The sequence below is a fragment of the Silene latifolia genome, chromosome Y (genome assembly GCF_048544455.1).
Source record: "Silene latifolia isolate original U9 population chromosome Y, ASM4854445v1, whole genome shotgun sequence".
NCBI lineage: Eukaryota > Viridiplantae > Streptophyta > Magnoliopsida > Caryophyllales > Caryophyllaceae > Silene > Silene latifolia.
Window position 1 is genome coordinate 320055300 of NC_133538.1, and position 17598 is coordinate 320072897.

At 37.7% G+C, this 17598-nt stretch overlaps 2 protein-coding genes across 2 annotated transcripts; one reads left to right on the forward strand and one right to left on the reverse strand.

Annotated features, from left to right (window-relative positions):
• Nucleotides 1–1190: 1190 nt before the first annotated feature.
• Nucleotides 1191–4805, reverse strand: LOC141631274 (uncharacterized). The gene is made up of 5 exons (XM_074443968.1): nt 3206–4805; nt 2548–3088; nt 2162–2455; nt 2067–2080; nt 1191–1477 (listed from the first exon to the last, which is right to left on the reverse strand). The coding sequence occupies exons 1-5, from the start codon at nt 4803–4805 to the stop codon at nt 1191–1193; spliced, it is 2736 nt and encodes a 911-aa protein (XP_074300069.1).
• Nucleotides 4806–9491: 4686 nt separating this feature from the next.
• Nucleotides 9492–11053, forward strand: LOC141631276 (uncharacterized). Its single transcript, XM_074443969.1, has 5 exons — nt 9492–9570; nt 9674–9839; nt 9906–10032; nt 10135–10361; nt 10549–11053. Exons 1-5 carry the CDS (start codon nt 9492–9494, stop codon nt 11051–11053), a joined length of 1104 nt encoding a protein of 367 aa, XP_074300070.1.
• The last annotated feature ends 6545 nt before the right edge of the window (nt 11054–17598 follow it).

The following is a 17598-nucleotide window of genomic DNA, read 5'->3' on the forward strand; positions in this document are numbered from 1 at the left end:
TCACCTGGATAAGCTCGTCATCGCCATTGTAAATGTGTCCATTATTCTCTACAATTTAAAGATAGATTTGCATTAATACTAAAAATAATTCGAAAAAGCTAAATTTAATGCTTGACATAGTCTATGATCCATCATCATATTCAAAATTTATAAGTACCTGTTTCCATCGCCATAAAACGATTAAATTCCTCATTGTTGATATCTATATTATGTAGAAAGAAAATATAAATATATGAATAGCAGCAAATATATGTAGTACGAATGACAGTAGCTTTATGGTAACGTATTTATATACCATCATCGTTATCAATGTCTTCACTGTCTTCACTAATACTAATTTGTTGTTGACTGCAAACGGCTGTATCAAATAAAATAGAGTCACTCAAATGAAGAATATGTTAGAAGAGATGTTAGCACATCAAATTTACCGTCTTTGATGACTTTCATAGCTGTCGAAACCGATCTTAGTTCATCATCCCCAGTCACTCCCCTTTGTTGTCTGTTGTTCATTTTTAAAAGGTTGGCAAGCAATTGTGGTTGAATGTAAACACCTCTCTTACTTCCTTTCATTCCAGCTTGCTTTTTCTACGATAGAAATAAATATAACAAATATATTTATATTCTATAGCATAATGGAGGTTAGCAATAGAATTTTAGGTATTAATAAGCCATATACTTAAGAATACACATTAAAGTACTAATACCTTTTTTGCAGCATCAAGCTTTGTGTTTTTTTCAGTTTCTTTTCCTAAAAGTTCATCATCTACATCAACATTAGGTTCATAATCTTCATCTTCATCTTCATCTATTATTGATCTTTGTTTACCTTTCCTCTTTTTCTCCATAGTAGAATCAACTAAGCTTGACAATGAAGCGCCAATGTGTTTGATATTCAACGATTCTAATTTTCTTTTGTTGGCTTGGATATTCAAGAGCCTTTGTTGTTCATACTTATTTGACACTATCGTAGGCACATCTGCTTGTGATCTTTTCCTAACCTGTGACATTTTGCCGCTATCACAATAAAAAAAACGTTAGATTATAAAAAAAAAAAACAGAAAACCAAGAAACAAATGTTTAGTATTAATGATTAAGAAAAACAAAGTGTTTAACAGAAGCAAAGATTACTTAAAATCCAATTAACACGAAAACACGTCAATACGGTATCAAAATACTTATAAAAAGGACTATTAAGCTATATCAGTATCTTCGTCACTCTCTTCATCACCATTCGAATCACTATAATCATCTTCGTCGTTAGAATTATCACTGATGTCATCATATCCAGTTTCAGTGCCATTAGCCACTTTAGGTTGATTTTGATCATTTGAATCAACTATTATGTCTCCTATGTCATCTCTAAGATCTGAAATATTATGGATACCATCCTTCCCTATCGAAGCTGAAAACCCATCGAGGATAGATTCTGGATGACTTTGTTGCAATGCATCTCCATCATCATCAAGACATTCAGTTTCTGGAACATCGTAATGATGTCGTGCATGTGTCTTGATAACTATGAGCCGTTTGGATCAATCCCATCTTTAACATAAAAACTTGTTCACTTGAGACATCGACAAAAGGCTCATTTGTGTGGAGTCTCTTTTTAGCATTGACACTAATAAAGCCAAATTTGTCAACCTTTATACCTCTACCTTGATTATGAACATCCCACCAATCACAACGAAATAAATTAACACGTTTTCCATCCAAATATTGTAGACAAATAATCTCTGTTAGAATCCCAAAGTAGTCGCATCCAGACCCCTTTACCATAATGCCACTATTCTGGTTTCTCCTCTTTTTTCAACGTCCTTTGTATGAAACCTAAAACCATTTGCTAAGAAACCACTATAACACGAACCCCCTTGAAAGGACACTCAAGACAATGTTTGTAGATCCATAAGCACTTGATCACCCCCGTCATTGGATAAACTTGACACCTAATTAGAAAAATGTTTGTTAACTAATATGCTTATTATTGGAAAATATGATAATAATACTGAGTAATTGAAATAGCCATACCTTATCACGAAACCATTCGAATAATTCTCCATCAAACATACCTTCATTGTATTCACTAGAAAAAAAAAGCATCACTATTAAAAAAAGTTACATATATAATATTTCAAGAGTTTAATTAATTAAAAAAAATTCAGACCTTATATACGATTCGGCTTCCTCACAATTTTTAAGAATGTAATCTTGAGCCTGCATTAACTCAATATCCGTAAGCTGTCGTGTTTTAGCTTTACCTAGAGGGATGCCTGATGGTTTGAATATCGCTAAACCCTTATAACCATCAATTTCGATATCCGCATTTCTTTCGGTTTGGTTATATTTTGTCTCAATTTCACACAAGTACTTTGAACAAAAAAGCATGCATTCTTCAATAATATATCCTTCTGCAATCGAACCTTCTGGTCTGTTCTTATTGCGAACGTAACACTTAAACCTGCGCAAAAGCCTAAAAAAAATATTTAGAGCGTTAGTTTATTATAAAGTGACGGAAAAAAATGTATCTAATGGTTATAAGAAAGTTTATACCTTTCTATCGGGTACATCCAACGATATTGCACAGGTCCCGCAATTTTTGCTTCCACAGCCAGGTGAACACACAAGTGCACCATAATATCGAAAAAAGAAGGAAGAAATATTTTATCCATCTCACACAATGTGATAATAATGTGTTCTTGAATGCGATCTAACACTTCTAATTTCAAAGTCTTTGAACATAGCTCCTTGAAAAATGTGCTCAATTTAGAAACCACCTCATATACCTTAGGCTGAGATACTCTGCGAATAGCAAATGGTAGTAGTTGCTCCAAAATTACATGACAATCACGAGATTTGAGTCCCCATATCTTACACTTGTCTAAATTTATACACTTGGAAAAGTTAGACGAGTACCCATCAGGAACCTTTATGCCTTCCAAAAATTTACAAACCTTTTCTTTTTGATCCCTGGACAATGTATAAGGAGCTGGTGGCATATGCCATTTCCCATTTACAAGTTTAGGAGCTAAATGATTTCTAATTTTCAGAAATTTCAAATCATGTCTTGCTTTTATGCTATCTTTAGTTTTTCCTGGAATATCCAACAAAGTGCCTAGAATATTGTCACAAACATTTTTCTCGATGTGCATAACATCAAGGTTGTGACGTATCAACAAGCTACTCCAATAGGGTAATTATAAAAAAATACTTTTCTTTTTCCAATTATCATCTCTCTTTGGATGAGTAATAGTTTTCCCATACTTCATACCATCAAACTCATGAACTTGTGATAGAATCTCATGCCCTGATAACTGCGATGGAGCTGCTCTTCTCTCTTCCTTTCCGTTGAAAGTTTTACAATATCGCCATGTATGATCAATAGGCAAAAAACAACGATGGTCCATGAAGCAAATTTTTGAGCAATTAGGCAAACGCAAAGAGTTAGTGTCACTCATACAGAAAGGGCATGCCTTATAACCTTTAGTAGACCATCCGGATAAGTTAGCATATGCAGGAAAATCATTAATAGTCCACAAAAGAGCAGCTCGCATGTTAAAATATTCACCCGTAACAACATCAAAAGTTGTAGATCCAACTTCCCATAATTGTTGTAATTCCTCAATTAAAGGTGCTAAATATACATCAATATTATTTCCAGGTGAACTTTTTCCAGGAATTAGTAAAGATAGAATGGAATACGGTTGTTTCATACACATCCACGGCGGTAGATTATATACAACTATCACTACAGGCCAGATGCTATAATCACTTCTCAATCCGCCAAATGGGTTAAACCCATCACTTGCTAAGCCTAACCTTACATTTCGAGATTCTTCCGCAAATGATGGATACAACTTATCAAAATGTTTCCATGCTTCACTATCAGCAGGATGTCTAAGGACTCCATCATCCTTTCTCCTTTCTAAATGCCATCTCATGTCAACTGACGTTTTAGATGACATGAATAACCTTTGTAACCTAGGAATTATTGGAAAATAACGTAACACCTTTGGAGAGCTCATATCACGCTTTTTCTCACATATATTACATTTTTCAAGATTAACATGTTCTTTCCAAAAGAGCATACAAGCATTCACACATGCCTCTATTTTTATATAATTGAACCCTAAATCAGTAATCATTTTTCTTGCTTCATAATATGAGGACGGAACATCAGCCCCTTTCGGCAATGTATTCTTAAACATTTTAAGAATATTAGAAAATGCTTTATTTGTCATCCCATCCATGCATTTTATTTGGAATAGTTTCAAAATAAAGGACAGTTTTGATAATTCTTCACAACCAGGATACAAGGGAAGTTGTGCATCATTTATTAATTTATCAATAATCGGTTCATTACCATGCTTTATATGAGGCTCTTCTTCATGACAATCATCATTTGTATACTCGCATCCCTCATCTAGTGCATCAACAAACATAATAGGATCACGAGACTCACGAATCATGGAGATTATATCATCATTATTTCCACCTAATTCAGTCCTAGGTCTTTTGAGAGAGGGTTTAGATTCACCATGATAAACCCAACGAATGTATCCACGAACAATACCATTTACCATTAAATCTTCAAATATATCATCTCTTTTCTTATGCCACTTATTATTGCATGTATAACAAGGACAAGGGACAGTAACCTCTTCATCTTCATCATTGATATTATGATTTGAAGATGCATTAGAAAACGCAAAATCAAGAAACTCATTGACTCCATTTATATACAACTCGTCTGTTCTATTATTGCATTGCATCCATTCAACCCTTTTCTTCAGTATATCCGTAGTATCCATATCCTAAGGGGTTAAATAAGTAAAATTAAGAAATAAAAAGCACTACTCCCTTTGTACCTTCTTCTTTACAGAGGACATAAAATGTAAAGATGGAGAGAATAGATGTACACAATTTATAAAAATAAAAGTAAGAGAGAAATAATTTTAATAAGTTCATTAGAAGCCATCTATGTACTGAGCTTTAGTGTGTAATTTTTTGAAAAATCTACAAGAAAAAACGAAAGAGTAAAGCCATTCTTGTTTTAATAAGAATTAATAGCATAATTTTTGGGGATTTGACAAAGAAAATTCATGATCAGCATTGAAGTTTCATGTCTCAATGGATTCGGCCGTTGCTACAAGTACCCTAGCAGAACAGTGCATGAATTTTGGTAGGAAAACTGTTCAGAGTAACTTACAAGATAAAACTATGCATGACAAAGTATGTCCATGTCTATGAAAGTTGGTGTAAATGAAGATAAAAATTAGAAAACATTAAAACTATGTCACTGTGAAGGTTTGAACCTGGTAAGGCGCAGAACTACAAACTGCAATACAACAAGAACCACCAGACCAAATAGACTGTTATTTATCGTACCCGAAACATTAGTATTTTTTTTTTTCATAAACTGGTTGGGCTTGAGCCTAGGTAATCGGGCAGGGCATACATACATACATACATACAATACACAATACACAATCTCATAATCTCACATGTAGTACTCGTATATCATATCAGTCGGAGTCTTGAACAAGAGGGAAACTAACCAACCTGTATCTACAAAATACGAAAAAAAATGGGTGTAGTGATGATAGTCGATTCAGACGGTATATTTGATTATTTTAAAGATGGAAATACCATTTGATCTAGTTTGTAAAGTTCAATTGTGAGCCTTTCGTGCAGTATAACTCAAACAATCATCATATTTTTTTCCACCATCATAACAAAGAACACCAAATTGAATAAAGAAGAGATGATGACACTGTAAAGTAAACAAATAAATAAATTATGATTCACGCAATTCCCAATTGCCAACATCCAATTCACAATTGGCAATTCAAAAAACGCAATACGGATATCGCAATCCCTAATTTTCATCTCACTGGCAAAATTCAATTCACAATTCATAATTTAAAGCTAATTTTAATTGAATACTAGAAATAAAATGACTTACTAATATCGTAGGTTCTTCTTGCACAGTATGCCTAATCCGATTAAGCCAACAATAACTCAAAGAAGAAGAAGAAGTGGGGTTTGACTGTAGGTGTTTTGTTTTTGGTAGTTGTTTATTTTTGGTACTCTTTGATACGCAGTAGATAAACCATTGTGTATATATTTTTTTTTTGTTAAATAATAATTTATGGGTCATACGTCCTACAATAATTAGCTTTACACAAATTCGTTATAAGATTAAGATGTAAGACGGGTCAAATACATATCAAATCACTTCATTCATTACTTAGAAATTATCAAAAAATTTGTTTTTATTACCACCATGTGGTAATATTTGATCCGTCTTAAGTTTAAGATGGATAATACGCAGGTCAAATGCATATCAAATTACCCCGTTAATTATGAAATAACAAAATGTTTGTTTTAATTACCACTATGTGGTAGTATTTGACCCGTCTTAAACTTAGGACGGTTAATGCCCGTCTTAAAAAAGACTTCTACTAACTTTAACCTTCACAATTAAACAAATTTAAGAGATTTAATTACCACTTGTAGGCTTTAACATCACAATTTTTATGAGTTAAGTTTGTATCTCGTGACCCTTAACAATAATAACTTCTTTAATTGACCAAACTTCATATTTTTATCCACCAAAATATTTGTTGTTGCACACGGCTGCTAGGCATGTCAAACAAGCCGAGCGGGTCGGGGAATATGGGTTGGATCAGAATATGGGGCATCTCAAATACGAGTCGGGTCATACGGGTTACAAATCGGCTTAGAGTCAGAATAAAGAAACAAAAATAGTTAATAACTTGACAATAATAGACCCAAATTTGATAGGGCTATATACTGCACATTTATATATAAATTAAGTAAGTTGATAATAACATATTCAAATGTCCTATTCTGAATTGACAATACCCCTTACGGCCTAACCCATTTTATTACAAAGATGTTATAACCAACTGAAAACTAACCTGACCATAATAATAACCCGTTTGTTAGGTATACTTTTAATTGAACGCTATTGAAATAAAAATGAAATATTATTGAATGAACTTTGACCGAGTTTATTGAAAAATGAGGTCTTCATCCTTAAAAGAGCTTTATTTACGAGATCACTATGATTTGAAAAAAGAATCTCCGCATCATTTATGTGCTTGGATTTTTCTGCATGTCAAAGTATTTTGTAAAAAAAAAAAAAGAGTACCGTGTTTAAAGTAGGAAAACTTAGGGTACCAACTATTAGGGGTGGGCACCGGTCCAAAACCGGACCGGACCGGACTGGAATCGGTTTGGACCGGAACCTGAATCGACAAAATTCTTGGACCGGGACCGGACCGAAAAAATTCCGGTCCAAGACCGGACCAGACCGGTTGGACCGGAATTACCCACTTTTTTAAATTCCGGTCCATTGGACCGGATCAGTCCGGAGTGGACCGGAATAAAAATACAATTTTAAGAAAAAAATGCAAATAACAATAATTCCGGGCATTCCGGTCAAAAACGGTCCCGGACCGGACCGGACAGAAAACCGGAATCTTGGAAAATGGTGGACCGGAGACCGGACCGGAATTTTTAATTCCGGTTCCGGTCCACTAAATTCCGGTCCGGACCGGTCCATTTTTTCGGTCCGGACCGGATTATGCCCACCCCTACTAACTACATCCCAATTTTTTTAATTTAGAAAACAATGAGTTAAAATAAATAAAAATACTTAGGCACGATGTACTTTTACTCGTGGTTATGAGCAATAAATAATAATTAGGCGCAATATACTTTTACCCGTGGCAAAAACAATAATTAGCCACGGTCGTGGCTAAATACAATTATTTGCCACGGACGTGGCTTACTTCGTGGCTAATAACATTTATTAGCCACGACCGTGGCTTACTTTGTGGCTATTCATAATTATTAGTCACGGTCGTGGCTTACTTCGTGGATAATCACATTTATTAGCCACGGTTGTAGCTTAATTCGTGGCTAAAAGCAATTATTTGCCACGGTTTTATTTTTCCCGTGACAAAGTTTTTCATACTAATTAATTTTCAAGGAGGGAAACCATTTTTTCCGTGGCAAAGCAAATTTTCGCCACGAATTATGAATTCCCGTGGCATAATTCGTGGCGCAAGAGATGATTTGTTGTAGTGATGGCATGAACATGATGATTATCAACTCCAAGCCTGAGTAGCTAGCACTCAAAATAGGGTGCCTCCTTCCTTAGTCCACCCAAGATTTCATTCCAAAATACCACTAGTTTTATGAGCTAGATAATAACTAGAAGCAATCCCTTAAGTAATACTACAATTATTACTACTATAGTAATAATAATTGATATATATTATTTTTGTGAATTTATTTGATGTAAATTGATCAACATTTGATCAACATTTTGATGAAGTTTGATGATAAAAACAAGAACAACAAATTGTTCATTTATTTCCTATGACAACCGGACTTAAGGTCTTATAATATGGATTTTTGTCATCCAAAATTAACCATGCATATGCCAAAAGTATGGGTATATATAAAAGAGGTTAGGTGGTTAAAATGATGTCACTACATCATATTACCACATGCTTAAAGTATAAAGTTTGGTCAAATAGTAAGATTGTGTACACTACACAATAATAATCGGCCAAACTAGTCTTATTTGGGTCTTATTTTGACTTTTAACATTTGTCCTACAAATGCTTATAAGTCCTATACTTAATTATCTTATTTAATTAAATATTAATTTAATTAATTAACAATTAAATGATACAAACTAGTAAATAATATACACTTAACTTTTAAGTGATAAAATGTGTCTTATAAAACCCAATTAGCTAATTTTACAACTCCTTGTAAATATTATTAGCTAGTTACCTCCACCTCACAATATATACATAAACCTCATTAACTTAGTGAATTAAAATTTAATCACTAAATACATCTCATATAAGACATTAAATTTATTAATCAGTTATCATATAATTGAATAATAAATTTACTTGGCCCGAGTTCATAACTCAATATCAAATAAAAACTCACTTGACTAAATTTTAGTCGACATATAGAAGGGACTAATTTATCTGTAATATATACAAATAATTAGTTTATGCATTAGGGCTCCATCCTATAGGTGTGACCAAAAAGGATCAGCTGAACACCGCCGTCATACGACAGTAACGTCTAACCCTAGTCGGTTGATCGTTACCGATATACGTTGATCAGCTGACGAGTATAATAAGATATATCCCGAGTATATTCCTCTAATGAGATTTAGTAAGTAGACGAACTATTCTGAAGGACACCTACTCCAACATGGAGGGCCAAGGTTGTGGCTCCTACAGCTGCACCAGTTAAGATGCCACAACCTGCCCAGTCTGTTTAGGGAATTGAAGATGGGACTGCCAGTTTTCAATCCTGCAGCAGTGGTCACTCCCATGCCTTATCAAGGGGCTAGTTTCAACTCGGTGTCTCCAGCTAGATTTCTAAACAAATTTGCTAGGAAAGGAGATGGTGTTGTTTAGAGTGGTCCCTCCTTTATGGACGTGCTCAATTACTCCATTAGAAGGAACCTTCTGAACAGCATTGAGAAGGGGAAGGCCACATTACATTCTCATGGTTAGTATAGGCTTTTGGAACGTTAAAAGTCTTAATAAAAGGAATAAGCAAGGTGATGTGAGATGTCTCTTACACATGAATAATGTTTGTTTTTTTGGGCTAGTAGAGACTAGAGTCAAACTAAATAATATCAATAATGTTCAATCTGGATTGGGTAACAATTGGAGGTTTGTGGATAATAATGCTGTTAGGGATGGTGGTAGAATTTGGGTAATGTGGGATGCAGCCTTGTTCTGTGTTATTGCGATTAGTAAAGAGGTACAGGTTATGTATTTGAATGTTGTTTATTAGCAGACTGGGTTTTGCTGGGTCTGTTCCATGGTTTATGGCTGCAGCAAAGATGCAGATATAAGGAGTTTATGGACCTCCCTGGTTAGTATGTCATCTGGTGTTGCTGGACCTTGGTTAGTGATGGGAGATTTCAATAATGTTTTATACTTTTATGAGAGAATAGGGTCTAAGGTAATTGAGGCATAAACAAGAGAGTTTCAAGATTGTGCGGATAATTGTGGTTTGTATGTCTTGGTGGTCACTGGTGCTCCTTTTACTTGGAACAATAAGCAGGAAGGTGATGCTAGGGTATTTAGCAGAATAGATAGAGTGATGGCCAATGTTCAGTGGATTTTGTCAGGGCCAACTGGTACGGTAAACTTCTTGCCAGAAGGGCTCTTTGACCATAGTCCTTGTATTTTCAATATATGGGATTACAGTAGCAGGAAAAAAGGGAGTTTCAAGTACTTCACAATGTTGAGTAAGGATGAAAAGTTCACTGATGTTGTGAAGCAGGTTTGGCACCAACACGTTAAGGGATGTCTTATGTTTTAAGTAGTAAAGAAGTTAAAGAATCTTAAGGCCCCTCTCAAGAAGTTGAATATGAAGGAGTATGGTGACATCCTGAATACTGCGAAGGTGGATAAGGTGTTTTTAGATGAGATCCAAACTAAGTTGCATGGTGATCCTTATAATGTTCTCTTACAGGCTGAGGAAAGAGCAGTTGCCAAATCTTTTTAAGGATTTGGAAGGGGCAAAAAACTTATTCTTAGGACAGAAAGCTAAGATAAGTTGGATGCAGTGCAATGATGAAAATACTCATTATTTTGATAACTCTATTAAGTCTAGAAGATCCCAGAATAAGGTGCTTAGCATTACTGATATGAATGGCAATATGTGCAGTGATAACAATTGTATTGAGAATGCCTTTATTGAGTATTATAAGCATCTCTTGGGCAGTTCTGAGGTTGTGAATAAAGTGAACCCTAGGATTGTTAGAAGGGGAAAACTTGTTTCTGATACCTTTGCAGCTGTCATGGTTCTTCCTGTCACTGTTGCTGAAGTTCAGAAGGCCTTGTTCTCTATTCCTAGTGAGAAGGCCCCTAGACCTGATGGGTATTCTTCTTGTTTCTTGAAGAATGCATATGAAGTTAATGGCAAAGATGTACTTGGGGCAGTCATGGAATTCTTTGTTAATGGTCAAATGCTCTAGCAAATTAACTTTACTGTGCTTACACTTATCCCAAAGAAAGGGGTGCCTCAAACTGTTATGGATTTTAGGCCCATAGCATGTTGTAATGTGCTACATAAGTGCATCTCCAAAGTTATTTGTGGAAGGTTAAATGTTGTGCTTACTGGTATTATAAGTATAAATCAGAGTGCTTTTCTTCAAGGAAGAGATATAGTGGACAATATACTCATATGTCAAGACCTGGTAAGGCTATATAATGGAAAAAGTTATTCTCCTAGGGTGCTGATGAAGGTTGATTTGAGGAAGGCATATGACTCAATTGAATGAGCCTTTGTGGAGGACATGCTATATGCCCTTAAGTTTCCTTCTCAAATGATTGGTTGGATAATGCAATGTGTTACCACTCCTGCTTTTTGTTTATCCCTTAATGCCAGTCAGTTTGGCTACTTTTGTAACACCCCCATACACCAAGGTGCCTTACCAAGACCACCTAATGCATGAGATTACTACCATCTCGGTTGCCCGAGGCAATGTATATCAAATATACCATTAAAGAACGTACTTTAAATAAATAGTTTAAGTGATTACATGCCAAAACCTAACTGATAAAATATGATACAAGTATTCCAATCCAAAAACCAACTAAACAAATGAAAATGTCTCGACATAATAACGGAAGACTACTAGCTAACTCGTGGTGACTCATCCCCAGCAAACCCTCGCGCATCCAAGTCATACCTGCTCAGTAATTGCTCACCATCCCCGAATGGATCACCACAGTTTTTAAAACAATTAAACGGGGTCAGTTACTACAGACACTATATAAGATAATGCAACAACAAATACACAGTCACAATTTTCCAACACCGTCACATCACCAATTATCTGACTAGCCTGAAGGTCTAGTCCTGCCAGATTACCAGTCGTAACCAGTGATCCACTCCGCCGGTGGGGGACCGCAGCCATTCCCACCTAAGCCCCGTTCATCTCTATCGAGCGATCAACCCATGTTCCTTAATGTGCATATCCCCCTTGTGACAGGAACCACAAGGGGCGAATCAAGCGCGTGAAGCCACTCCCGAAAGTGACTTCACTCGGCCGAGGGCGCACCTCGTGAACCACAGACAAACAAGAACAACCAATTAAAATATCAACAATACGAAAATCAATTACGATATAATCTCATGCCAACAACATCCAACCAACAACCATCTTTACATCATGTATACAATAACTGAGTAGGAAAACCCTACCTGGAATGCAATCACCACAATTCGACACATTCAGCAGATCAAAAGGACTCCTCTACGAAATCACCTCCTATCAGCATCTAATCATATAATCACAATACATAATAAACAGTACTCCCAAAAATCCCCAAATTACCCAATTAGGGTTTAACCAAAACTAACGAATCAATATAAAAATTGTACTAGGATCTTACCCACAATACGACGATCTCAAAGATTTAAAGAACTCCGAAATCTGATGACTCAAGCCCTTGGATTTCATAGCAATGTGAGAGAAAGATGTAACGTAGTCTTGTTCTCTTTGTAAAATGTTTAGAATAAAGTAAAAGTAAAAGAAACTGGTGAAAAAGTGCTTTATAAATCATTCTCGCGTTGCTATCAAAACTCGGCCAAAAACCCATAAAAACCAACGTACTCGATCGAGTGATTGAGGTACTCGATCGAGTAGCCCCTACTCGATCGAGTTGCCCCTACTCGATCGAGTACTCATCAGGTAGAACACTGTCCAGAACGCAAAACTCACTTACTCGACATAGTAAGCCTTACTCGATATAGTACCCAACAGCTCATAAAACTGTAGTATTACAATTGTCCCTCCTTAAAAATGAACTTCGTCCCCGAAGTTCAAACCCATACTAAAAAACAAACTTACTAACTCAACAACGACACAACAACGGAACGCAAACTCAAAAACAAAACCTAAACACAACTCATACCGACACAAAACAACCATTAACTGTACTAAAACAAACATAAAACCATACCAAAACCTTAAGCGATCATCTTCTACCTCCTAAAAGCAACATGGTTACGTCCCCGTAACCACACATACCTGATCAAAAAGAGACGGATACCGCTCCTTCATAACCTCTTCTGCTTCCCAAGTTGCTTCCTCAACATTGTGATTGGACCATAAAACTTTGAGCAACAATGTTTCCCCAGATCTAGTTTTGCGAACCTTGTAATCATGAATCTCTTTCGGCACCTTCAGATAAGACAAGGATTCATCCAACTCGATGATTTCCACCTCTAACACATGGGAGGGGTCACTCACATACTTCCATAACTGAGACACATGAAATACATTATGTACACGATCCAAATTTGGTGGCAAAGCTAACCGATAAACAACCTCTCCCACACAATCCAAAATCTCATACGGGCCAATGAACTTTTGGCTTAACTTCCCTTTCTTACCAAACCGCATTACACCACGCATAGGTGACACTTTCAAAAGAACCTTATCTCCAACCTGAAACTCGATGTCCTGATGATGTAAGTCTGCATAGCTCTTTTGTCGATCCTGGGCCGCTTTCAACTTTTGCAGAATCAATTTCACTTGTTCTATCATCTCTTGTACCATCTGTGGTCCTAAAACCACTGCCTCAGCACTATCATCCTAGCAAATCAGATTCCTACACCTCCTGCCATACAAAGCTTCAAATGGAGACATTCTAATACTCGTATGGTAGGTGTTGTTGTAAGAAAACTCAATCAAATCCAACCTATCTTCCCAACTACCACAAAAATCCATCACATAAGCCCTCAATATATCTTCCAAAGTCTTGATTGTTCTCTCTGTCTGTCCATCTGTTGCAGGATGAAATACAGTACTCATCTTCAAGGTAGTTCCCATCAATTCCTGCAACTGTTGCCAAAACCGAGAAATGAACCTTGCATCCCGATCTAACACAATGTCCTTTGGCACCCTATGTAACCTCACTATATTCTTCCTATAGCCATTTGCCAACTGCACCTTACTCCACTTATCTTTCATTGGAATAAATTGAGCTGACTTAGTCAAACGGTCCACTCTTACCATGTTATTACCTTGCTGGCTCCTCGGCAAACCCACTATGAAATCCATGGAGATAGATTCCCATTTCCACTCAGGTACCTCAAGAGACTGAAGCTTACCTTTTGGTCTTCGCTGCTCCCCTTTGACTCTCTGACATGTCAAACACCTAACCACAAACTTTGCTCTCTCCCCTTTTATCCTAGGCCACCAAAAAGTCTTTTTCAGATCCTTATAAAGCTTGTCATCACTCGGATGCATTGAATATGGTGTGCAATGAGCCTATGTCATGATTAACTTTTTCAACTTCTCATCCTTAGGCACACACCATCTCCCATCAAACCGAACACTCCCATCAGAATGAATAGAGAACCGAGATACTGTCCCTTTCTCTACTTCAGCCCTCCACTCCTGAATCTTAGAATGAAGGGCCTGCTTCCCGCGAATATCATCCTAAAGATCCGGCTCCACTGTCAAGTCTCCCCTAGCATCCCCTTTTTGAATCACATGTATAACCATCTTACCTACCTCATCTCTCAACCTCATCAAAGACATAGCTGTGCATAGAGAATGCACACTCTTCCTGCTTAATGCATCAGGAACCATGTTTGCCTTCCCTTCATGGTATGTGATATCCATGTCATAATCCCCGATAAGCTCCATCCAGCTCCTCTGTCTCATGTTCAGCTCATTTTGATTAAAGATATTCTTTAAACTCTTATGATCGTAAAACACCTTAAATGTCGTCTCATAAAGATAGTGCCTCCAAATCTTGAGAGCAAACACAACTGTACCCAACTCTAGATCATGCGTCAGATAGTTCTCCTCATAAGGCTTCAGTTGCCTAGAAGCTTAGGCAATGACTTTCTGGTTCTGCATCAACACACAACCCAACCCATTCTTTGAAGCATCTGTATACACCTCAAAATTCTCACTCCCTTCAGGTAAGGCTAAAACTGGAGCTGGGGTGAAACGCTCCTTTAATGTTTGCAACGCCGTCTCACAACTTTTAACCCAACGAAACCTGTTCTCTTTCCTCATCAACGCGGTCATAGGTCTGGCGATCTTCGAAAAGTCTTTCAAGAACCGTCAATAGTACCCTGCCAAACCCAGGAAGCTCCTGATCTCAGCCACATTCTTTGGTGCTTCCCACTTAGACACCGCCTCTATCTTGCTAGGATCAACAGATACACCCTCTTTAGAAATAACGTGACCCAGAAAAGCCACTTTCTCTAACCATAACTCACACTTAGACAACTTTGTATACAGCTGGTTGTCGCGCAGAGTTTGCAACACCAACCTCAAATGCTCCTCGTGCTCCTTCTTAGTCTTAGAATAGATTACCATGTCATCTATAAACACCACCACGAACTGATCCAAGAACTGACTGAAGAATTGGTTCATCAAATCCATGAACACTGTCAGCGCATTAGATAACCCAAACGGCATCACCACATACTCATAGTGACCATACCTCGATCGAAAAGCTATCTTTGGTATGTCTTCATCCCGAATCCTCACCTGATGGTACCCCGATCTCAGATCAATCTTTGAAAAGACTCCGGCCCCACTCAACTGGTCAAAAAGATCATCTATCCTTGGTAAATGATACTTTTTCTTCATTGTAACACTGTTCACCTCCCTATAGTCGATATACAACCTCAAGCTCCCATCTTTCTTCTTCACAGACAAAACTGGTGCTCCCCACGGCGATACACTAGGTCTAATGTACCACTTCTCTATCAAATCATCCAACTGTTTCTTCAGCTCCCCTAACTGCTTAGGAGCCATGCGTTATGGGGCCTTAGATATCGGTCCCGTCCCTAGTTTCAACTCCACACTAAAATCTATCTATCTCTTTGGTGGTAAACCCGGTATCTCCTCTGTAAAAACATATGGAAACTCTCCCACCACCAGTATCTCATTTGTCGTCGGCTCTACCATACTATGATCTTTCACATGGCATAGAATCAAAGGACACCCCTTCCTCAAGTAAGACTTCAAGGTCACCGCTGCAATCACTTTGACTTTGGGTTTGACAACAAACCCACGCTAAGACACAGTAACTCCCTTAGAACCTCTCAAAGAAACTTTCTTTTGGTGACAATCTATTCTAGCCTTGTACTTACCCGACCAATCCATCCCAACTATCATCACAATACCATCCATAGGAAATTCTAACAAATCCAATGGAACATCAACCTGCCCAACTATCATGGATACCCCCTTACATAACCTCCCACAAGACACTGACTCACCCAACGGTATAAAAAATTCATCTTTTACAGACTCAAACTCTCTCAAACCCATAGACTTAGCATGACACGACGATACAAAAGAGTGTGACGCCCCCGAATCAAACAAAACAAAGGTAGAAACATCATTAACAAAAAAGGTACCGGTGATCACGTGTGCATCATCCTTCGCAGCTTTCTTGTCCATCATAAACAGTTTGCCATTGGTCTTTTGTCCACCCCATTGTAATATACTAGCTAAAGTAGAAGGCTTGGCACCTAACCCCTGATTGTTATTAGCCGCCGGTTTCTGATAAGAATTACCCCCATTGCGGTTGAATCCACCGTTGTTGTTACTCTGCCCTCCCTGGTTATTCCATGACCCAGCTGGTCCGTTTCTAGCATAGCTCTGTGTCGGACCCTGCGAAAAGCTCCCCTATGATGGCCTCTGTAAACCTCTACCCACGGCACTAGTACACTCATGCCTCTTGTGGCCCATACCGCCATAGCTGAAACACGCGATACTCCAACTATTACTACTACCTCGACCACGACCATAAGAAGATCCACCACTGAAACCCGATCCCGATGAATAAGCCCTTGTCTGGTTGTGGTTGCCCCTCCTGTAACTGGACTGACCACCCCCCTCACTCTCAGCCTTTCTCTTTTCTGGACCCCTCTCTTTGTTTTCCCTGGCCATTTCGACCAACCTCTCAGCTCGTCCTGCTCTCTCATAAACTTCCTTAACATCAGTAAGGACCCCAACAGGTAGCTTCTCCATGATCTGATAAGTCAACCCCTTCTCGAAGCGAAGTGCTAAATTCTCCTGATTTAGCCCCATATCCTCAGTATATCTCAATTTCTCATTGAACTTGTGATAATACTCTGCCACTGTCATATCCGATATCATCTTGAAAGAATCGAACTCCTCCCTCAACTTACTATGAACATGCTCCGGAATGAACTCCCTTCTCATAGCTCTCTTAAACTCAGTCCATTGAATATCAGACTTACCCTGCTTCAGATAAAGGTCTAGGGCACTCTCTCTCACTTTGTCCCACTACTCCCACACTATATATCTCAGGTAGAATGCAGCTTGTTCTACCTTAAACTCTTTGGGACAATGTACCACTCCCAAGATATTCTCCATCTCTCGGTGCCAATTGTCGAGCAAATTCGGCGCACCTGTACCCATGTAGTTCGTTGGGTTGATGCCGGATATTGTAGTGCTCATCTTGGCAAAGTCTATCCCGGCATCCTTATCTTTCCCAAAACTCTTAAGAGCCT